The sequence below is a fragment of the Grammomys surdaster genome, unplaced genomic scaffold (genome assembly GCF_004785775.1).
Source record: "Grammomys surdaster isolate TR1022 unplaced genomic scaffold, NIH_TR_1.0 67, whole genome shotgun sequence".
In the NCBI taxonomy this organism is placed as follows: Eukaryota; Metazoa; Chordata; class Mammalia; order Rodentia; family Muridae; genus Grammomys; species Grammomys surdaster.
In genome coordinates, this window is record NW_021604569.1 from 8930308 (window position 1) to 8955456 (window position 25149).

The 25149-nt window shown below is 39.3% G+C and overlaps 1 protein-coding gene across 1 annotated transcript in view; it reads right to left on the reverse strand.

Annotated features, from left to right (window-relative positions):
- Nucleotides 1-625: 625 nt before the first annotated feature.
- Nucleotides 626-25149, reverse strand: part of Peli1 (pellino E3 ubiquitin protein ligase 1) — a 59206-nt gene continuing 34682 nt past the window's right edge. The window contains exons 2-7 of the mRNA XM_028777585.1: nucleotides 14383-14522; nucleotides 11075-11204; nucleotides 7345-7446; nucleotides 3786-3983; nucleotides 3506-3694; nucleotides 626-2997 (exon numbers count right to left, since the gene is read on the reverse strand). Coding sequence (XP_028633418.1) covers nucleotides 2431-2997; nucleotides 3506-3694; nucleotides 3786-3983; nucleotides 7345-7446; nucleotides 11075-11204; nucleotides 14383-14453 — 1257 coding nt within the window. The 5' untranslated portion in view covers nucleotides 14454-14522 and the 3' untranslated portion in view covers nucleotides 626-2430. The remainder of the gene's footprint in view (nucleotides 2998-3505; nucleotides 3695-3785; nucleotides 3984-7344; nucleotides 7447-11074; nucleotides 11205-14382; nucleotides 14523-25149) is intronic.

Here is a 25149-nt window from a genome sequence, read left to right on the forward strand (position 1 = left end):
ACAATACAGACATTTCTTCACTTCTTTACGTATTTATTTTATGTGCATGTGTGTGCAGGTGCAGGCACTCAGAGGTCAGAAGAGAGCACTGGATTCCCTGGAAGCAGCCACAAGTGGTGTAAGCCACAAGAATGGAGCAGGAAGACACTCACATCTACAAGAGCAGCAAGTGCTCTTAACCACTGAGCCATCTGTCCAGTCTCTGAATGTCTTCAATACAGATGAGTAAGCACAGCACTGCCAAGTGCAGAAGCACTATTCAAAGTGCTTAAACAGAAGCACCCAACTTGTGATTTCTATTTCTCAAGGTTTAATGAACCATCCTGTGTATGTGTTTTTTTTTTTCCCCTAAGCTGATAGGAGAGAAATTCAGGGCTTTTGGAAAGAACACAGACTTTTTATCATCACAAGTATAACTCAGGTAGCTCAGTCATGGATTCTCTAACAGGCTTAACCTCAAAAAGGCTCTATCTGCTGCTGCTACGATGACTTCTAAGAGAAATGGACACTTACAGTGTTACATTACGTGGAAACTGCTACACACCTCACAAGACCATGTCAGAAGATGGGGCAGACTTACCACTTCTGGCTTCCCATTCTCAACTGTTCGAAAGGAACCCACACATACAAATTCGCATATCTATTTTGAAAAGTATTTACTTAGTTTGAATAAATTAATTGCAAATAAAAATTAAGCTACAATATAGAGCCTCAACAGAAATGACAAAACACAACACAGGACTCAGTTTCCTTGCATCAGTCACAAAGTTTGTGACCAGAAAACTTAAAAATCAATTAAATTTCCTTGAAAAAAGGGTAATAACCAGCAGTTACTGATACATCACAGCTAACTTATAATACAAATCTTGACATGCATTTCCTGAGTGAACCCAAATGATAATTTTCAAAACAAGAAAATTTGATAATCAAATAAAATAGTTCATGGCTTCTAAGTGACTTTTTTTTTGTTTTAAATTTTTAAAAAATCAAGATGTTGATGTAGTAAGATAAAGTAAAGCTATACTACCACATACAAAAATTTGACAATAGTCAATTATTCTACAGTTTTTCAAACTAAAGGAAAAGAAGTCAAAGGATTGGAAGATGATTCCGTCTAATCTACAGTGATTTCTACAAGTGTTCAAAGGGTTTGGTGTAGTGCAACTGTCTGTACTTGTGGTGCATTTAAAAAGGCTAGGGTGAGAAGAAACTGTCCTGCACAGCACATATGGAGGACGAGAACAGCAGCCCCTGCGGTGTGTCCTCGCTTTCATCCGCTAAGCAAACATTTCCATGAGTCACACTGAGCCAGCTCCTTAGGAGTCAAGCCACAGTTAAGGCTGGTCTGCTGGGTTACAAAGAGAGGTACCACTGCAGTCAACCCTTTACAGCTCTAGATGTTCTAATGCCTAGAGGAATCCAAATGCAGAATAATTAACAAAACACTTTTTATTTAATTTTTCTAGAGCAAATCAAGTAATATTCTTGTTAATTTCTTGTTAATTTCTTTACTTTCTCATAGGATTTTTTTCTTTTTTCTTTCTTTCTTTTTTTTTTTTTTTTAGAAACAGTGAACAGATGAACCACAGTTTATATCCAAAAAAATAAACTTGCCAAATGTTGCTGGCACTAAAAACAGATCAGTTATCATGGGAGAAAAATAGATCATCTAGATTAAATTGCATATTCAAAGGAGCATATAAAACGTTTCTTAGCATTAACTTTTGTTATAGTACTACACTTGAGAGAAACATTAAGGAAAAAAACATTTTCTGGTTAACTTCAATGTGGTTAAAAACAAACACCTTTTAGACAATGGTAATTAATATGAATCTGGCTTTATGAAATATTCTAGTTTATCAAATTCCCTACTTATATGGGGTTGGGGGGAGCTCTCCTGTCTTTCTCCTTAACTTTGCAAATCCTTGAGCTACGTGCTCACTAACCTACCACTCACACCAAGTGTGACACCATCATTACCATGCTAGCCTATCACAACAGCCTAAGGTATTTTCTATGATAATGATAAATAGAAAAATTAATATACATGTTGCTGTATTTTACAATGTTTGCAACAAATTGTAAACTAACATAGTTTGAACCCACAGACCCTCAGTTCTACAGCACAACCTCTCAACATTGAGGGCAAGCGTGATTCAAGAACACTAAACGAAGGAAGGCATCAAATTATACTATGTCTTTTTCTCCTCAAAATAGATTTTCAAAACTCAGAATTCAGAAGTCTGGATCTTTCAAAAATTCCTTTGCTTGAGTTTCCCAGATTTTTCTCAGAAATTGCTATTATAAATATTTTAAAAAATTCTTCATCTTAATGCAAATGACCAGAGCAGAGAAACTTACACGGACAAGGGGTCAGCAAACCCAATCACTTAGCTTATAAACTTATAATGCAGTCCTGGAGGACAGCTGCTAGTCTAGAGGTCCTTGGAAAATAAGTCTGATATAGCCTTGTTCACCAGCCAACTGATGTGCACAGAAGGGACAGGCTGCGTGAAAAGTGTGCGTACCATGAGGAAGTGGGATCTGGGACCAGTAAGCCGTTGTCTTTTCTGAACACACGTGCCCACAGGGGCTAAAGGCATGGGTGGGAGGGCCGGCGTCCACATAAAATCCAGCTTCACATCCAAGCCACAGAGGCACATAGGGACCAACAGACCTACACATAGGACATTCACGATCTTTGCCGTCACGTTCTTCTTTGTTTCCCCAGTTATGATAACCATGAACATGGCCGCAGTTTAGATATACCCATGGTTGCTTTTCATCTACAACATCTTTCCTCTTCATACTGGGAAAGGCTAGTGTGTTGAACCCTACAGGGCACTGAGGTCGTGCTGCATTGATTTCCTGTCTTAAAGCTTCTAAGTGCTTCACAGTAGGAGTATGGGAAAGGCCTTCTGCAGTACGCCACAGCAAGGTTGCACCACAAAGGTCAATTAAGGAGCCATCTTGTAGCTGATTGGTTTCAATTTCCACCTGAAGGAGAAAAGAATCGAAACCAAAGTTACCATTGTGTTCGCACTGCATCTTCAGTATGTCCTAACTAGACAGGGTTACCTGCTAAACTTAAGACTTAAGTTTCTGTTTGTATGTAATTTGGAGATAGAACTTTAAGTAGCAGTTATAAACAGTTCTAAATTTGAAAATCAACAATAACACAGTGAATAGTAACTTCTCTCTTTCTAGCCAAAAGACAATTTATGATTTAATTATCTGGATAATTAACAAATGTAGTTAATCTTAGTTAAGTACAGTCACGGACACAAAGAACAGAAGCCTGAACTTTCCTAACTGAAACAAAATACTACCCTCTAGAATTAGTATTTGGAAGTCTGTGTTTGATGGTCTCAGTTTTTCTATGTCAGCAACATGACTAACATGTCTAAAAGCTTTGCTGAAAAAAAGCAACATGCACGCACACTGTATTCAGTCCAACTCATCCTCTGTTTATTGTAGTAAAAGGAGGCTACATGTAAGTACTTACCATCTTTCCTCTCTGCTGGGCTGATCTGGTTTCACGCAGACTGAAGACGTTCCCACACACTGATATTTCTCTCCATATTCCAGGTTTGGAGTCTTCTGTGAACCCATTTCGTGGATGCATCACAAGAACTCCATTAGTGGTCAGGCCATCCATCTGCCCGTCAGACGTCTTCCATTTGGCAGCCTTCTCCTATAAAAAGAGTACCGAGTTTCTATCTATGTATAATTTGGAAGTAGAAACTAGTATAAAGGAATGCATTAGGAACAAAAAAGCTTTTTACCCCAAGAAAGATGTTTTTTGATGAATCAAATCCCGCAGCATAAATCCGAGCTGTAAAAGGGGGATTGCGCTCACATATGATCCTACAGGCAAACCTTGATATAGTGCTTTGTACTGACTGAGTGTCGGAATTAGTCTGACTTCCAGGAACTGTGTCAGTTACTACAAAATCAATAGGACTTTCAGTTGACCGACCAATCTAAAGGGAAAAAAAGAATATAATATAAACTTGATTTAATGAACACAGTGGAATCCATTAAGAAAGGGATAATATAAAAACATTAAACCTCTGAAATTTCTAAAGCTCAAACTTCACAATACTTAACTATGGGGACATCTACACCTTTGAAAGCTAATCTCTCATACTCTCTGATACAGCAGTCACTTTGAACATAGAATTAAGTGGGGACATATGATGGAATTTCTAAAACCCTCAGGGAATAAAGAATCCAATGTGGCCAAGATGCCTAGCCGGCTTTAGGCTTTAACCCTTTTAAGGCAGAACTGTATCATATTTCTACCTTTTACTACTCATTAATGGGACCCACTGCACAAGAGTAAATCTAGAGCTTCACACTGTGGAGAGCCCTGAGTCCAAGCTAAAATGCTGCTGTGTGCAGGGCAGTGTGCAGGGCAGTGTACAGGACTGTGTGCAGGGCTGTGAGCAGGGCTGTGTGGAGGAGCTGTGTGGAGGAGCTGTGTGCAGGACTGTGTGCAGGACTGTGTGCAGGACTGTGTGCAGGGCTGTGTGGAGGAGCTGTGTGGAGGAGCTGTGTGCAGGGCTGTGTGCAGGGCTGTGTGCAGGGCTGTGTGCAGGGCTGTGTGCAGGGCTGTGTGTAGGGCTGTGTGCAGGACTGTGTGCAGGAGCTCTGCAGCATCAGTGCTGACCCTGGTTAGCAGCTGCACACAGTCTTGCTTGGAGTCTCCATCTCTTCTCAATAGGTTACCAGCTGTCAGTTCTTACTTTTGGCTGTGCTTGCTTTCAGTAACAAGCCTCTCCTCCAACCACTTAGGCTGATAAGGAACAAGTCATCAAATAACTAAACTTCAAAGAACAGTGCCTCAAAGGTACTTTGTTCCAAGTTTCCCCAAGGAAGCACAGAAAAGGAATTCTATGTCGGCTGTAGGATTTGTCATATACCCAGGTAGTTTTTCATTTCTGAGCAGTAAGGTTTCTGGCTGGAGGTAAGGTCCTGGGTGAGGCAGGTGTCAGGCTAAACCATTTTTAAATATTAGCCCATGAGTAAGTTACTTGCATCTTCAGAGTAGAAGGGGAAAAAAAGGGAAATGTATGGAACACCCGATAAAAGTGACATGTATAATGGAAGCATTCAGAAGTCATCAGTTCCTTAACGTATTACGACACAGCATTGCACAACTTAAGGATGGCACTTAGAAAATACCACCTCTCCACAAGCATGATGCCTTTGAGTGTATGGCGGGTGGGAGGGAGGCCAAGTCTAGCTGTAGTCCCTAGCTACACAGGATAGACTAGAACTCTACCTCCTCCTGCCTCAGCCTCCTAAGTAGTGAGGATTACAACTTTGTACCATAGTGCATATTTTCTATTTTTCCACAGGAAAAAGAAGTTGACACAAGATTTGGCTTTAAAAAAAGTCAATCCAAATTAATTTCTTGTTATTTCTATTCACCATGTTCTAGCTATAGGTAGAATCGTCAATCAACCACTCTTCATACTTTTTATCTGACATTCTTCCTCCCATGATGCCTTTGTCCTGGTTGTTGTCAAAAGTCCTACTAAGTGTTGTAAGGAGGTACAGATGACAAGAAGACTGTGGAGACGTCTGTGTGTCCTTCTCCCATCAGCAGTCTGCACGCTGCCCTTACACAGTAGGGCAGCACCTACAGTTAGCTGGACTGGAATCTGAATGTCTACCTGACAGACTCCACAGGTATGTTCTTCCTCAGTTGGGAAGGCAGCTAGGTCACTTCTCAAAGACTCACCAATTTACTTTTACTAGACTGGTTTCTTAGGCTTTACAGTGCAGAGATGTTCAATTCTCCATAGGGACAATGCACGTGGAAATTAATTTCTGATACTAGAAAATTAACTTAGGAAAACAAGGAGCCAACTACAAAGAGGTAAATAAATACAAGGTACTTTTCAAAGTTAAATTTCAAATCTATGACCAAACAGCTACCTTGATTTTTTTTTAATCATCTTGATTTTTTTTTTTTTTAAAAAAAGCTAAGCATATTCATCTTAATTGTTTGTTGATAAAGATGTGGGAAACATTTACTATTATGTTATTTTACCATGATTCATGATCTAATCTTTCATCACTAAGGATGCTGTTTATTTAGTTTAGTTAAGAGAGAGAGAGAGAGAGAGAGAGAGAGAAACAAACAACCATATTCTAATACTAACTGTAAATATACTATTCTTTTGTTTTTTTTTTAAATCTATGGCTCATTTACAGGGTTAGAGGAGAAATCAATCTCAAAAATATTTTGCTAATGATCAAAATTAAATACATCTCTGGGCCTTTTCATTAAATATTATGAAGAAAAATGAAAAAATAATTGGGACAATAATTTTAATTGAATGATAGTCGATTCTAGTTAGGTTTCATTAGAAAATCTAATACTGACAAAAAATACCAAGAATTTTTTGTCTTCAGGCTTCACTGCTCTATAACCTATCAGCATATAAAAATAAATATCAGGCCAGGCAGTGGTGGCGCATGTCTTTAATCCCAGCACTTGGGAGGCAGAGGCAGGCGGATTTCTGAGTTCGAGGCCAGCCTGGTCTACAGAGTGAGTTCCAGGACAGCCAGGGCTACGCAGAGAAACCCTGTCTTGAAAAATCAAAAACAAAAACAAACAAAAAACAAAAACAAAAACACCAAAAAAAAAAAACAGTACCAGATTGGTTCAGAGAATGGGAGGCAGACAGAGAGATTTTATTATACCAGTAATTCTGCCCAGACGTGTGCTGAAAACCAAATCCCTATAACTGATGTCAATAGTTAGAAATTACCTGTAATTTTTGTTGCTCAGACAGGAAGGTAGGTAGTGGCCAAACACCACCCTCCCCTACCCTCACAGGTCCGAGGGAGAGACTAACTTCTGCACTCTGCAGAGGATGAGGACATGGAAGCACAGAGTAGCTGAGAAATGTTTACCAGGAATTCAGGTCCCAGGGTCCCTCCCCCTCTCTTTTCTTTTATATTTTATTTTTATTTCATGTGTATGTATGAGTGTCAACATGCAAATGTGCACCATGTTTGTACCTAGTGCCCTCGGAGGTCAGAAGAGATTTCAGATCCCCTGGAACTGGAGTCCCAGGCAGTCCATGAGCCACCCAATGTGGGTGCTGGGAACCCGGGTCCTCTGCAAGAGCAGCATGTACTTTTAACTCTCCAACTTCAGAACCTACCTTTAAACCACACTATAATGACATTTAGATGAGGTTTAAAAAAAAAAATCAGTACATGTTTTAAACATACAGCATGAAAGCATAATATTTAATCTGATCATAGCAAAGTCACCAACAACAGATTTTAACTTTTAAAGAAAAAAAAATCATGTTATAGTACCTGAAACATATCAGTGTTGCTGTCATGAGTATATTCAACCACCACTGTCTGGGCTCGAGATAAAGTATATGATATGCTATGCTGGTCCTTGTTGCTTATTGCCTATGAATGAAAGGGTTAACAGCAAATATTAGCAGTCAATCAAATCAAAAAATCTCTTCATTAAAGGAAGGTAAAATATTTGACACACACACACACACACACACACACACAGGAATTTAGAGTACAGGCAAGAAACTATATAACTTCATCGTGGCTTCCGCAGGTTGAGGGGTTACAGAATACTTTTTAATAGTCATGGAACAGAAACATAAATTTAAAATTCTTAAGAATCTGTGTTTCTGGCCGGGCGGTGGTGGCACACACCTTTAATCCCAGCACTTGGGAGGCAGAGGCAGGCGGATGTCTGAGTTCGAGGCCAGCCTGGTCTACAGAGTGAGTTCCAGGACAGCCAGAACTGCACAGAGAAACCCTGTCTCAAAAAACCAAAAAAAAAAAAAAAAAAAAAAAAAAAAAGAATCTGTGTTTCTCTTGAAAGCACTTTAAATTCTAAGGGAATTAATATCAAATACTATACGGAAACGAAAACCAACACCCAATATTTCTCTGATAAAGAAAGCAATTCAAAAATTTCGCAAAAAATTTTATTTTAAAGTGATGTAAGAATTATACATAGTTAAGCTAGAATTACCAGCTCATTTTCTAATTCTACAGATGACAAGTTTTACCATATGCCAGACCAGATACAGAACAATGTACAGGATGATTAAACATTACAAGAAGAAATAGATGCGATTCTGATGGCCATATTTTTGACTTATCCTAAACTGAACTGCTCTCCATAAAAGGTGCTCAGTTTCATTTTCAGGTGCTCCTGTGTCAGTGAGTTGAAGATACTAACAGAAGGGGAATACCTAGTTTTTGCAAAACGGAGGCTGTATACAAGGATAACAGATAAAAAGACACAAGAGTGACTAAATGTGATACAAAAGAGGGAAATGTTTGTTTTTGCTTTTTAGCTAATCTGTAATAGGTAAGGCCTTTTGAAGTTATAATACTAAAAAAGTTATTTTTCAAATATCTAAAGGTAATAAATACCTAAGTACCAACTACCTGGTTTTAACAAGGCTTTAAAATGCAAATTTACCATCTCATTTGTTTGTGGACTGTTTTGAGACAGGATCTCTGTATATAGCCCTGGTTGGCCCTGCTATGTAGACGAGGCTAGCCTTGAATTTAGAGAGAACCCCTTGCCTCTGCCTCCTGAGAGCTGGGATTGAGAGTATGAGCTGCCACACTGGGCTTCTGCGTTTTTGCTTGTTTGTTGTGAGAGTGAGTCTGGCTATATAACCCAGATCTGTCTCAGATTCTGTAGAGTGTTTCGATTAGAGGCGCATGCATGCCGCCACATCTGGCTCTCACTTCATCTACTTGGCTTGTTGAACTGTCTTCTGTACTTCAGGATGACCTATTCCTCACTGTGCAGTGCAGACTAGCTTTGAACTCTGGATGGTCCTATCTTTGTTTTCTACATGCTGGGATTACATAGGTGTGGGCAATCAAACAGACTCGTGTTTTTTTAGAGTTACATTTATTTATTTGTGATTTTGTGTGTGTATGTACATGCGTGACACATGCACAGGTGAGAATCAGTACAGCTTGTGGGAGTCAGTTCTCTCCTTTTGTCATGTGGGCTCCAAGGATCCAACTCAGGTAGTCAGGTTTACTGAGAAGTAAATTAACACACTGAGCCATCTTGCTGGCCTTCAAGAATGTAGTATAGATATTTTACAAGCTTGGTGTTGTTAATGTTTTACTACATATTTATGTATTTGTAAGTATTTATAATTGTTCCACATTTTAAAATCTATACAATTCTGCATTAGGATAATAAATTTTCAAATAATTGCTAACTTCTGAACCTTTTTTTAGGGGGCAAGGGACAGGGTCTTTAGGTGTTGCCCATGTTGATCTAGAACTCTCCATTCTTTAGTCTCTGAAGTACTGAGATTACAGATGTACGCCAAATGCTGAGGCTGAGAGTTAGCTTTGTTGTTGTTGTTGTGTTGGGATCAAACACACAGGACATCACACAGGCTAGGAAATAAATAACCCTACTATGGAGTTACATCTTTAGTTCTGAGAGTTGATTCTTAATTTCTAAAGAGTTAGTGGGTGTTGAGGCTGTAATTGTTTTTTCTTTGTTGTTGTTTGTTTGTTTTTAAGCAATTATACCTTTTCTTAGATCAGGAAAAAGAACGACAATGGGTAAGTCTGAGTCTCATTCAAAGTCAGGGTTTTAATCCATCCTAGATAACTGCTAGACATTTATAAAGAAATTTTCTTCATGATATATAAATTTTTTTTAAAATTGACACTTATTAATTTTTCAGTCCTTGTTTTTTTTGGGGAGGCTTGGTAACATAAAAGAGCAGACAATGAAAATGTGAAGGACATGGTACTACAAGAAACTGAGAAAGCAGGGCTGGGAGCATCTCAGTACTAAGGACGCAGAGACAGAAGGAACCTGGCGCTCACTGGCCAGACACTGCACTGTGATCAAAGCCACTCAGGTTCACTGAGACCCTGACGCAAATAAGATGAAGAATGAATGAGGAAGACACCAGGTGTTGACCTCTGACCTTCATAGGCCATACACAAGCATTCACTGCATACATATGCATGCATGTGCACACACAAAATGAGAAAGTATTTTAGAGGGAGATGATTAACATTTCCCTTGACAGTGGTCCTCAACCAGAGACCAGATTATACAGCTAAGAGGCATCTGAAAATATTTAAATGCTTTTGGCTGTAGTTATAATGTTAGTGATTAAATGACTTTTAGCACATGGGGATCCAAGGATTTCAGTATCTTGTAACACCTGGGACAGTTCTGCACAATGAAACTGTGGTACACTCCAGATGCAAAGAACATTTCCATGGCCAAATACTACAGAGGAGCCCAGACTGAGCCTCACTATCTATTGAATATACTCCTTCTCTACAAAGGAATGGGAGGAAACACCTTAGAAAGAATAGCCCTTTCACACACTCTTTGGCTCTCAAATAGTAATCAAGGAGCAGCCAAATCAAGGCTTGATATCTAATTAACTTCAAGGACTAGGCATCTAAAACAAGTAACATATACCAATTTTAATCATGTATTTAACCTAACAAGGACCTAACATAGATGCTGTAATGTTTATGTACACCTAGGGTTACTTAGCTATTGATAACCTCTAGAAGTCAAGGAACTCTGTAATTGTTCTTATCTGGATACCACCATACTGAATTAATTCAGTTTATTCTATAAACTAAAAAGAGAGAAATTTCAAGGCAAAATGAAGATTCCTCTACTTTCACAGTGCCTTAAAGGTCTAGGCTCTAAAATTTGGTGAGGAAATAAAAAAGGGCTTGGAGAACTGACAAGGCCTAGAGGGTGAGAAGCTATGGCTGTAGGCACCGCTGAGAATGCACTGGCACTGTACACGGTGCTGGGGCAAAATGTAAGCATGTCATATGCCAAAAAGAAAGCAAACTGAGAGGACCCATAGAGCCTTAGAGAATGAGAATATTTTCTGTTAATTCCTACCTGCTTTGGTCTGTCATTAAAAAGGATTGGGGGAATTCCATATGGCAGCCTTTCAAATACCATAAATACAAACAAAAGGAAAATTTGAAACAGAAAAGTAAAGCACTAGAGAATACAGACCACACTTAATCTCACCTTGGCAGCCTGAGGAGTACATGCAATGTGCACGGTGCTAGGCTTTACCCCATTTGCCTTAGGTCTTTTAAACAAAGCAAACCTACTTTTCCTCCTTCCTCTATCGCCGTTTGGGAGAGACCCATTATACCTGAAAGGAAAGGAAAAAAAGGTTAGCTGACCTATTGTAAGGATCACACTATTTAAAACAAAGTTATAGTTTGCCTTACATGTACATTCAATTCTCAATTAATTACCTTCGATTCCTTCTAGCAACTGCTGATCTCCAGACCATCTGCTTGGGTCTGAATCAAAATGAGATTCTTTCTGGTTATGTTTTGAGCCACAGAGAAGTATTATACACAGCTTTAAGTTATCTATATAAGTAAGAACTGAGTAACAGAATTAACAGATTCCTTGTGACTATATATTTTAAGGTATATTTAAAGCAGCAGCAGTAATTGAAACAGAATCTCCTTTAATTGTGAACCCAACACCTTAAAAGCTTAACTTTTGAAATAACCAGTGTCTGGACTTGTTGAGTCCTAGCTACCTGAATAGAACACTGATGTGTTGTCAGCTTCTGTCCAACTGAGTTCCACCTCAACCAGAGGTTACACCTATGTCTGCTGTTTCAATCTTCCAATCATTTCTCTAGAACATATGTAAATCTCAATAGCAAGCAAGTAAGAAATGTAACTAAAACAACTGGGGAAAAAAGTGAAAACTAGCCTAGACATCTGGGTATGTATCACAAGCAGGAAGCACTGACGTCTACATCAATTAATCCCACACTTAAAAGCAAAACCAAACCAAACCTGCTAGATTAAACAAGCAGAGAGCAGTTAGTTTTCTCAAGTCCTAGAATGACACTGGAAAACCAGAGTATAAATACACATATGACTGCTACATATGACATAAACTGAATCACCTGGGAGGAGGGAGTCTCAGGGAAGAACTGCCTCCATCAGACTGACCTGTGGACATGACTTGATTATTGATACAAGCTTGTCTAGAGGCATTTGATGGAAATGGAGTATAGTTAGTTGTGTATATTCAGAGGACAGTATGGGGTCATTGATGATTGATTACTGATACAGGAGGGTTCAGTCCAGTGCAGGTGGTCCTAGGCTAGGCAAGCCAAGCAAGCCAGTAAGCAGCATTCTTCCACAGTCTCTGCTTCAGTTCCTGCTTTGAGTTCCTGCCCTGGCTTCCTGTGATAATGGACTATAAAGTATAAGCTGGAACAAACCCTTTCTGCCACAAGTGAGTTTTGGCCAGTGTGTGACTGTAGCAACAGAAAATGAACTACAACACCATTCATGCTCATGGAGGGTGTGTGTGTGCCATTCCTTACTGCCTCACTGAGATGGAAGTAGCAATTCAACAGTAATATTCCTTGTTCACTGTGTCTTCACCCTAACAAAAAATTTACCCTCTCAAACATAGCTGCTCAATCTGAGCAGAAATGAAGCAGAAGATAGGGAAGGGTTTGTAGATAAGGGAGAGGATTACAAAATGGCCTGAAATAATAATTAACAAGGAAAAATCATTCAGTGATTGCCATATGTAGAAACTGCACACATTTGAACACTGCTTACCACGTGCCAGGCCGAGCTAGATCCCTAGCACCACACATGCAGGGAGAGAGGGAGGGAGACAGAGAGCGTGAATTCTGTACTCAGATAAGAGTCTAGCTGTAAGATTCTGTAAGGGAGGATCTCAGGGCTAACATGCTATTCTAGGTCATACACTGTCACCAGCCCTACTGTGAGTCCTTTACTGACCCTCATACTGTCCTTTGAAGGGCCACAACTAATTTGCCTCTAGAAAACCTTGTCCAGTCTCACTTCTAGAATCAGATTTGCATTTTAAGCTACCAAGTACTAAATACAAAGGTAATTACTATTGCTAAAACTTAGCTGATAAATTTCTAAATTAAAGGACAGCTTAAAACTGTATTTTAAATTTTAAATCACACTTTTTAATAGTTCACAAGTTTTTTAGCAAAATAATTTAACCCATAATACTTTTTCTTAAAAGCTATTTATCTTTAACATGATTAAAAATCTATGTAGCCATATATATAAAGTTTATGCTGGGGTAACAGGTATGTGCCATCATATCCAACTTTAGTTGAGTTTGACCAGAATGGCTGACTTGTTCACAGGAATAGCACTAGTACTGCAGGAGAAACAGTAGAGCCCAGGAGCTATGACCTCTAGTCAAGAGTCATAAATAGGAGTTGGTGAGGTGGTTAGCAGCAAAGAACACTCAGTTACTCTTTCAGAGAGCCTAGGTTCTTCCCATCACTCACATGGTGGCTCACAAACAACTCTAATTCCAGTCCCAGGGAATCTAAAGCTCCCTTCTGGCCTCTGTGGCATCAGGCATACTCCCATACACACTAAGTTAAATTTTAAAAAATATCATAAATAAGTAAGAAGCTATAACAGTCCAATTTTCAAAAGCATAACAAAGTCTAGAAAGCCAGACATTTAGGCAAAAAATAAGTATTAAGTAGACAGGAGAGTCCATAATTTTCAGTTTCTAGACTTTGTTGCTGCTAACAGACTGTATCTACATTTTACAGTTATTCCAGGTTTAGATTAAAATAACCGAAGTAATGGAATCTCCCCTCCTTCTCTCTGCAGATTGCTTTTCTGGGAGTTTAAATGAACAAGGTGACTGTTGAAGCAACAGATACCTAAGCGTTGTTCTTGAGAGTCAGTTTACTGCTCCCTTAGGTCTATATAAGTCTGTTTACCAAGAAGCATAAGCAAAGCTGGTCCTTATGCATAAATTAACACTATCTCAGAAGGCAAAAAGGACACATATACACTAAGGTACACAAAATTACCTGAAGCAGGAAAGGGTCTTTTGGTAGCTGGCCAAGTACCTAAAGAAAAACTTTTCAAAAGAATGGGACAAAAAATGCAAACTCTTTTTCTAGGGTGAGGACAAGGTAAGGCTTACTCAGTGCTTTTAAAATAGATTTTTATGTGTGTGGTTGCTTGTAGGCCAGAAGAGGGTGCCAACATCTTTCAGATCTGGAGTTACAGCACTGTGAGCTTCCTGATGTGGGTGCTGGAAACTGAACTCAGGTTCACTGGGAGTTAAGGGCAGTGAGTGTCGTTACTGTTACCTCTGAACATTTCTCCAGCCCTTAGGCACTATTTCAATGATTACAAGAATGGCATAAATATGGCTACTAAATTCTTCTGGACATAGTAAGGTACAAATTCTTAAAAACAGAAATAACGATTCTAACCCAAAGACCAAAATGACCACATCATACTCAGTTCTGTTTCATCATGCAGAGATCTTACCCTAAGACAATGAGTTCACCGTATTTGACTGGGGCTTTGGAAGGATGATTTTCTTGATCAGGAGAAAACATGAGCTTGGCTGTCTTTTTCAAACCTTTGTTCACTGGTCAGGAGCCTTGAGACACCTTTTGCATTATTTCCTAGAGAGAAAAATGTTTTGTTAATAACATGAACAATGATTCCAGTTTAAATAGAGAGTATTTTCCAAGTCTTCATGAATACATCATGAACATCACATGAAATACACAGCATGTGATGTTCCCCGACGATGGTTCTGTATTTGGCACAAACAGATTAAATGTACATCTGTCTGTCTGCCACTTTACAGAACAAAGGTGTCCATTTCCCTATCATTTCTACAAAGTATAATTAAAGACCCTGGATAAAATAATGTAAGCAGATAGAGAAAGTTTTTTCTAAATCTATTAGGGGGTGGGGGCTGGCAGGATGGCTCAGTTGGTAAAGGTGCTTACCAGCAAGCCTCAAAGACTGAGTTTGATCTGGGATCCCACGTGGTGAAGGGAAAGAACCAATTGTTGCAAACTATCCTTTGGCCTCAATATGCATATCATGGTACATGTAGGCACATAATAAATAAGCATGAAAAAATATATAAGAAGATATAAAAAGCTGAGAGGCAGAACAGTAGGGACTTAGGGATCTAAGGAACAACAAGACAGTGAATTCTCTGTGCTCTCTTTGGCTAACATATGCCAGATGTGAAACCAAGGAAGCCAGCAACCTGGAAATATGAACTAGTACAAACAAAACAAAAATATACTTGCTTTTGTTTAAAGGAACAATAAAGTGTCAGCTTGGTAGGTAGAAAGTTGTTCTGACTATGGCTATAGTCTACTGTAGCCAAGCACTACAGAAACTGCCCCATTCTCACCAGCTAGAGCTGAGTGTAGAGCCCCGACAACCACTGTAACCACAAAAGAGAGATTGAAAATCACAGGAGGATGGTGTCAAAGCAGGCTTGGGAAGGAGCCAAGATGCTTACTTAGGTGTGCACAAGCACACTTAGGTAGTCAGTCCTAGTGATAGCACTGGAGACTACAGGGATGAATTTCATTTCCACATGCACTCAGCAGTAGGAAGAAGGATACTTCCTCCAACCTGCCACAAAGGTTGAGTAGGGAACCTACACTTTATCTGCCGTCAGTAACAGAAGAAAGACATTCACTACACTGACAAAGCAGCGTCAGGAAATGGCAGTGTAAAGAGAAGGTTTAGATAATATACAGTCTCAAAACAGAATGTGAAAATACCCAGGGTTCAACATATCATCCCAACATACCAAGAACTAAAAAGATTTAAAGCAGAAGAGGTAACAACAGGGGACAAGACTGAGTTGAAGAATCTAAGACTGCCCCACAGAGTTAGATGCAGCCATGATAAAATGCCCCAAGAAGTACATCTGGGACAGTGGGGATAAAGTACAAAGTCTCAGCAAGCAGAGGACACAAAGTGGAAACCTCCAAACTAAGACAAATATTAAACTACAACAAAGAACTTCTTAGGTAGGCTGGGCAACAGAGTAGGCAGAGCCTTCTGGTCTGCAGGACTACAGCAAAAGAGCTAAATGTGCACCACTGGAGCCTCAAGAAGGAAACGTGCAGAGCTGAGGCAGGACTCAAAGAATCTTTAACACTTGAAGACACAACAAATCTGGGACAAGAAATAAAACTATAGATGCATGAAACTAAACAATTCTGTCTCTAGATAACCCAAAGATCTCAGCATCAAAATAAAAGTTCTAAAAATGGAAATCAAACAAACAAAACAATAAAATAAACAAACAAAAATAAACAATATTTTATCTATAGGGAAGAAGCTACTAAAATGACAGCATATATCTCACAAGAAACCACAAGATCCATAAAATAGTGGCTTAATATATTTAAATTCTTTATTCATTTATTGGAATTAAAATATAACACATCATTTCCCCCCTTCCCTTTCTTCCCTCCAGTTCTTCCCACACACCCTCTTGCAGCTGTTGAATTCATCGCCTCTATTTCTCTAATTCTTGATATATGAATACAACCTATTCAGACTATCTAGTACTGTTTGTATGTATAGTAAGAACTGTCAACAGAAGAATCTGTATCCAACAAAACCAGAGGGAAAGAATTAAGATATTTTCAGGTTGAGAAAAATTTAAAGAAAAGCATGCCAGTGGTGTATCATAAAGGCATGACTAAAGGGGATTCTCTCAACAGAAAGAACAGCTGACAGGGCAGCCAAAATATAGATAAGTGTAAAAAACCTCTCTCCTACAAAGTGAGAGACAGAAACTGAAGGAGGCGCCATTTGAAGACCTTTCCACCTGAGTATCCATCCCATGTGCAGTCACCAAAGGTAGATGCTGATGTGGAAGTCAGGAAGTACATGCCGATAAGGGCCTGATATGGATGTCTCCTCAGAGGCCTTCAAGAGTCTGACATATTCAGAGGCAGATGCTCACAACTAGCCATTGAACTGATCATGAGGTTCTCAATGGAGGAGTTAGAGTGAGGACTGAAGGAGCTGAAAGGGTTTGTGGCCCTATGAGGAGAGCAACAATACCAACCAACCACAGCTCCCAGGGTCTTAACCACCAGCCTGGGAGCACTTATGGAGGGATCCAGGGCTTCAGCTGAATATGTAAGAGTGGAGGGCCCTGCCGGGCACAGGTGGAAGATGAGATCCTTGACCTCATGAAGGATGGACACCCCAGGGGGTGGGAATTTTGAGGGTGGGGAAGTGGGAGTGGGGGGGTAGGTGGGGGTTACATCCACGGAGAAGAAGGAGGAGGGGTAAGGGGATGGGGGGTTCCCGGGTGGGTGGGGGATGGGGTAAGGGGATAACATATGAAATGTAAATAAAATATCCAATTAAAAAAAAAAACTCTCTCCTTATATATTGTTTTCAAATTATAGCATTAGCAAAGCATGGCTACTCCTAAGGTCTGAAAGTGTTACATGAATGCCCATAACTTGACTGAAAGTATATCACAGGGTACACGTGTTAGCCTGTGTTCTAGTTGTAGCTCTTTACCAAAGCAATCTGTTTTCTCTGTCTCTAAAAATAAAGTGACTAAAGTAGAACGAAGGAGATTTTGGAGCTGGGAAAAATATAAGCAAGCTCCTGGCCCTGGCCTGAGAACTCACTAGTAAAATGTGTACTGCCACATTATTCAGGATAGGTTACAGCAGTGGTTCTCAGCCTTCCCAACGCTGGGACCTTTTATATGTCTCATGTTAGGACCCCTAACTGTGAAATTATGTCACTGCTACTTCACAACTGGAATTTTGCTACTGTTGTGACTGGAAATTTTTACAGTAACACTAAAGCTGCAGTCAGAGGAACAAGCTCAACTTCTACTCTTACCTCTACTACTCTAAAAGAATTCAGTACCATCAGTACTTACATACTTATCCAACTTACATTGTTATCCAAGATTAACAAGATTAAGTTTTCTTCTCCTCCCCCCTCTCTCTCCTCTCCCCTGTTCCCTGTCTCCTCCCCTCCCCTTCCTTCCTCTCCTCTTCTCTCTCTCTTTCCCTCCCCACCACCCTTGACAGGACTTCTCTGTGTAGCCCTGGCTGTCCTGGAACTCACTGAATAGACCAGGCTGGCTTTGAACTTAGAGATCTACCTGCCTCTGCCTCCCAAGTGCTGGGATCAGAGGGGTGCGGCACCACCACCTGGCTGGGATTAAGTTTTCTTAAATACAATCAACTGACATCGAATTAGCATTATTAAACTGCAAATAAATTGTGCCACACTGCCATATCTCTTTCAGTGCAACTATTGCACATATTGATGGCTGTAACAGAAATTACTAGAATCTTTACATGAAGAGCATTGTCTATATAATAGGGCAGTGTTTTTAACATAAATTCAGTTGCTAGATAGTACTTTTGTATCCATTTCCTTCAAATATTCTCTATGAATTCTTAAATCTAAGTAAGATATGTAATTCTTCAAAATGAATTCCTGAATCATTCGAGTATTTATTATGGATACATATATATACAAAGAATGTCCTAAAGCCTCAATCACCATTTCTGTTTGTTGTCATTATGTTAGCCGGGCTCACCCCGTGCATGCAGTCCTATCCCAATGTGATAGCACTAAGAATCTGAAACACCACCATTAATTCTACTAAGACATGAAAAAAAAATGTTAAGAGAAAAATCTTGCTGAGATAGTAGGGCTGTTTACCACAGTAGCCACTGTGCTGGAGCTCAGCTTAGTTGTTGAAAACTACACACATTGCTTTCAATGGGAGGAACTAACCTTCCCAAGAAAAAGTTTCCCCTCAAAAAACAAACTCTAGAACAGCACCATTTGGGGGTGGGGTGGGAGAAAATGAATAGAAAGCCATAAAATATATTCACTTTTAGTCTGACTGCTAAAAGTCTGTGGCCATTTGTTCTATACAATGCAGTACTGTTTTCGTACTAAGTCTTCCCAAAGACAGACTTTTTGTAATACAGACTGTTGGGTATCTATCTCCTAAGGAAGGGAAACTGAAAGGCTGACTTTGTCCTTTTACAGTGCAGGTTCTCTCACTGTTGGTGCTGCTAACCATCCTTTACTTGTTACCTACTACACAGCTACAGGTTCCTGCTCTGAAAGAGAAGACAAGTGGGACACATACTGAGCCAGGAACAAACAAGTGCAGTGTTTACAGTCTTCTGGTCATTTCTATTTCAGCAGCAAATGGGTAGGCATGAAAGTGGTGCTGAGACAAAGAAAATGCTTTAAACGTGAAAACATTATATTCTTTATAATGAAAAATTGCAGGTTGAATACATTATCTCTGGTGGGGCAGATTTCTACTCTACACTAGAGTTCACCTGTGCATGATGTCAACGGGAGAACTCAGAAAGAACTGCTTAGGTGTATGTGTGGTGGAGCGGCCTAATGGAAGCAATGCAGCTAATGACCAAAGGGGTAGAGGTGGGGTTCAGTCACTTTGTTCTTTTATAATTAGTAGGATGAACAAGCAGCTTTTTGTTTGTTTGTTTGTTTGTTTTTAGAGACAGGGTTTCTCTGTATAGTCCTGACTGTCCTGGAACTCACTCTGTAGACCACGCTGCCCTCGAACTCAGAAATCTGCCTGCCTCTGCCTCCCAAGTGCTGGGATTAAATGCGTGCGCCACCACTGCCCGGCCGAACAAGCAGCTTTTTACACAAGAGACCAGTGGGGTCAGAGGTGAAGTTGGAAGTTAGCACTTCTGTGTTTTCACTGTCCTTCAGCAGTAAAGGCAAGTAAAGTCCACAGGCTCCTTCCCAAAATAAGGGGCATCACTGTGTACACTTCTACCTCCCCACTTCTAGATTAGCCAAATGACATCCTGAGAATCTTATTCACAAGTATAGCTTATTTCATCCTGACGAGAAAACAATTGATATTTAAATGTTTGACAGTGTCTCTTCAAATGTTTAAAGCAAAGGGACTGGAGTTGGGGTGACCACAAACTGAGTTAAAGGCCAGTGCTACAGGCAGAGAAGGACAGATCCTCTGGACCTCTACTCACATTTGTAAAAATTAGAAGCAAGCTTTGTTAAAAATAAGAAAATCCTTTTAAGCAAAAAGGAATGTCAGTTTGAACCAACTCATGGTTAAAGCCTATCTTGCACTTGTACAGAATACTAATTAACAAAATTCTTTTACATAACATTAGTTTATTTGACTCTTAAAACAGCTAACTGATTTGAATATGAAAATCTTACTAATTTCCATTTCCTAGACAAAGGAAACAAGTAGGCGAGGGACTAAAATCTATGTTAACCCGAGAAGCACCGACCTGTCTAATCTCTATCATAACTACACGACTGCAATCATTCTCATTTGTAAAAAGGAGAAAGGGAGGCTCCCGAAGGGAAGGCAGTATCAAGTTTTCAAACACCACTGTTGACACAGAGATAAGGTTGAATGGGCTAGTTCCCTCATGAGAACCAAGATACCCTATTATGGTGTCATTTAGGAAACTAGAAAACATACTGTATAAAACAAACCCCAAACAAAATTACAATATACTGTAAACTAGTAACGGAAATATAACCTTGACTAGTGCTTTTTGAGATCATTTGAGCCTTTGTCACTTCCTCAATGTTCAGTGTATCCATCAACCCTAAGTCCTGGCAGTGACCACAAATAAAATCTTCAATAAATGTATACTTATTTAAAAAATGGAGGTAAGAAGGAACCCAAGAAGGAAAACATGGTATCACACAAAAGCACATTATTGGTATAATCAGAAAGAAAATATATATCAGAAAAATGAGTCCTGACAGCCTAGGAAGAGAAGTTCCATGTACTCCTTGAATGTGAGTCAGGAAGAAGCTGCAGGGAGTCTTCGTGATTGGGGGAAGCAGGGTTTGCTTAAATGTTCATCATTCCAACCCCAAATGATTGTATTCACTGTGTTACTGGAAAATGTATTTTTAAACCAGGAACTCAAATATGCTTGTTGTCCTCTGTCGATTTCTAGCCTGTATTTGGCAATTTTAGATTACTTAAATTGCTTAAGTGGTCATTTATGTTTGTGAAAAAGTAAGACAGAATTTCCTCTATTAACTATTAAAGTAACAACATTTTTACAGAGAGAAAGTTTGGTGGGACTTAGCAGCTATTCAGAATACAAGCACAGGAAAAGTACAGGGAATTCTAGTTCCTAAGTCAACATACCAACCCATACCATTTGCCCTCCACCCCCGCCCTTTATAACAGCTAATGGTGGGTTGTCTCTGTGCCAAGTACTATTCTAAGCATTTGACATGTGCGATTTAAACCTGGAAACAATCGTAAGAGATAGTAGCTACTGTAATGCTCGATTAATAGGAAAGAACACTGAAGCGATAGCTCATATTCTACCATTGCTGAAATATTATGCATTAAAGGACACGAGGGGAATTACACTTGGAAAATAAGTTAACCAATAACCCAAACCATCTCAATTCTGCACACTGAAGCATAGCCTGTATAACTGGTTCTATTGTCTACCAGGCACAATCTTATCTTTAATGTAATAGGGATAAAATTTAAGCTTGGGAAAATGAATAAAATGGATTTCCTCCAACTACTTCAAACTATTACCAATTTAAGAAATTTAAAAGTTAGAACACCAAGTAACATATTGTATTATATTGCCATTGTTATATTCTATAGGCATAAGAAACGATAATTTTTAAATAGGCCATGAAAGAAAGTAGCACTAAATAATGATTCTGAGCAGTTAAATTACTTTTAGAACTAAGTTACAAACATTTGCTTGGAAAAGCAACAACAGCCACCTTCTGTGAGTCAGGGAAACAAGGAAACATTACATTGGCACAATACAGCTTTACAAAGTTATAGTGCAGAATGAAATGGTGTCACCTACAGGAAAATAAAGCACTGGAGGCCATGCTATACAAGATAAGCCACCCTCTTCCTCATATGTGGAACTTAGATTAAAAAGATACAAATATTGTCATAAATATTTTCAAGACATAAAAGTAGAAGGGGTAATATTTGGGGAAAGATGGAGAATAGGTTATGGGAAAGGGTAACTACGAGTAAAGTATATGATTATACATTATGAAATGCTACAACAAAAATCATCATTTTGTATGAAGAAGATATGCTAATAATAAACAAACTATAGTTGGTAAGATGGATCAGGTGCTTGCTGTACAAGCCTGGTGACCTTCGTTCAATTCTTGGAACCCACTTAAAGATGTAAGGAGAGAACTGACTTCACAAAGTTGGTCTCTGAACTTCACACGCACGCATGCACACACGCACACACACACACACACACACGCACGCACGCACGCACGCACGCCCAATAATATTAAATCAAACTGAAGATTAGAAATACTTAAAAGTACATGTGTTTGTTCTAATTCCTTAATAAAAATTCCCTAAGATATGCTTAATTGCTCTTTATCTTCTAGACCAGTGCTAACGTGCCAAGTGTCTTCTTGTCTAGATTGTAAAATATTAAAGGATAAAAAAATGTCCTATTTACCTGTGAAGTACATATTTACTGGGCACACTAATGTATACATGTAAGCTGCTCAACAAAGCAAGCATGCACATATATGTATGTATATGTGTGTATGTGTGTGTACACATACTACACACACACACACACACACACACACACACACACACACACACACACACAGCAACAGCAGTGTCAAAATATTTCCCTGAGGGTGTTTACTAATTACCCGGGGGAAAATACTAAATACACAGTTGGAGAAATGAAATAGTTCCTAATGTTAACCAACTGATCAAGCTTAACATCGCCTGCAAAAAGATATGCCATCACTTTTCTTTGGTGATGCAATGGGGTATGTTGTAAAGAACCTCAATCCAACAACAAGAAACCGCCAAGCAGCCGGTCTGTGGTGGTGCACGCCTTTAATCCCAGCACTTGGGAGGCAGAGGCAGGCAGATTTCTGAGTTCGAGGCCAGCCTGGTCTACAGAGTGAGTTCCGGGACAGCCAGGACTACACAGAGAAACCCTGTCTTGAAAAACCAAAAAAAAAAAAAAAAAAAAAAAAGAAAGAAAAGAAAAGAAAAGAAACCGCCAAGCAAACCCCAAAGTGGCAGGTCTACAAAATAACTAATAATTTTTCAATTATTAAAGGTTTCCCAGCCACAAAAGGAAAGGAACAGTATTGTCAGGGACTGAAGATTATTAAGATGCAACAAATACATGCAACATGGGAACATGAATTGGATCCTGTGCCAGAAGAGACACACACTGGGGGAAAGGCTGGCGAAACCATATGTTAAGCAATTGGTACTGCACCAACGTCTTCAAGTTCCTGGTGTTGACAAAATTGTCTGGTTGCAGGGGCTGCTAACATCAGAGGGCTGAGTGAAGGGTATATGAATGAGCTTGTATTAGTTTTCCAAACTATTTCAAAATAGAAAAAAATTGAAAGCAAAGTAAGTTCCTTAAATGCAAGGCATTTAAAAACGAAATTCAAGGGCAGTAGGATGGTTTAGCAAGTTAAGGCACCTCTAGCCAAGCCTCTTGGAACTCACATGGTAGGAGAGAACTCTTGAAAGTTTCCCTAAATAAATGTAATTCTAAAATAAGTTCAAGATTCAAAGTTTGCCTTCAAGACTGTATACAATTTAAAAGCTTAAGTTCTACATTGATACTTTTGCCAAATCAGTGTCTTCCAGGTCTCATGTCCTTTTCTTTTTTCTTGCAGAGGACCCAGATTCAGTTCCCTGCACCTTCATGGTGGAAGATGCTGGATCCTCTGGAGCTGGAGTAACAGGTAGTTAAGGCCTTAACACATGCTGGGTTCCCAGTTCTTGTCCTCTGCAAGAGCAGCAAGCACTCTTAAGCACTAAGACATTGCCTGTAATGTTAACCATTAAACCTCTCTCTAGCTCCCCGTGTCTTTTCTCTAAGATGAACTGTCCTGTCCACAGCCTTTAACCAAGGGGTTGCTAATGCACAAATGTAGCCCACTGGAGTGATATAGACATCAAAGTGTCTTCCAGGTCTACCCACAACAACCAGAATTCTCTATTTTTTCTTAAAAAGAAAAAAAAGAGACATATAAAGGTGTCTTATTAGGCTCTGGGTGGTCTTAAAAATATACCATTTTATATACTAGTATTATAGCTTCTGAGTGAATGTCATACAGTGAATTTTTTTTTTTTTTCGAGACAGGGTTTCTCTGTGTAGTCCTGGCTGTCCTAGAACTCACTCTGTAGACCAGGCTGACCTCGAACTCAGAATCTGCCTGCCTCTGCCTCCCAAGTGCTGGGATTAAAGGTGTGTGCCACCACCGCCCGGCCAAATACAGTGAAATTTTTAAAAAAGTATCTGCATTTATTTTAGTTCTGCCAACTATATAATCTCAGCGAATTTTACTCTTAAAGAATTTAAGATGACCTAGGAAGAGAAGCCCTGAGAGAAGGAAGCATAGAGTGTAAGCAGAAGCCCTGAGGTAAGTTTGGTACACTTTATTTAAAAAGCTTTTAAATATAAATCTTAAAAGTTAAATTTTTCTTGAATTATCTTATTATCATAGTGCTTCCTTCAGAGATACTTCTGTAAACTAAAGCTACCACTACATAACACTGACCCTAAAACTTTGGGACTTTGAGTGAGGACTCTACCCAGTTCCTTATGAATTACCAAAGTTACCAGCCAGTTCTGCAGAACATAGGTCTCATATCTCATAAAAGCAGTGACAATACTCATCCTATGTTATTTGATAAGTAGGATTTGTCATGAGTACCAAAAGAAAACAACTTTGCAGTAAGATTTCAATGCTGGGACATGTGCTGGATTCATTCATCAAATACACTTGGGCAGGATTCAAATTTGTGCCTCAGTAAAATTATCGATAACTAAAAGCCATAGAGTCTGAGGTATCATAAAATTATTCCAACTGGAATATTATTCAGTTAGTAAGAAAAATGAAGTTTACAGATAAAAGGGTGGAGCTAGAAAAAATCATCTTGAGTGAGGTAACTCAACCCCAAAATACAAGCGTTGCACGCTTTCTCTTATATGTGGATACTAGCTTTTTAAGCTTTAGATATGTGTGCTACAATCCAAATAACTACAGAGATCAGGTAGCTAGTAAGGGATCAGACAGGAAGAGAGGATCTTCCAAGGAAGGGGAACAGAATATAGTATTATGGTGAGAAAAGGGTAAGACAGAGAATAGAGTACTAAATAGGGAGGAGGTGGCAGAGCAGGGAAACGGAGGGTTATCCGCGGAGGGACAATAACACTAAGT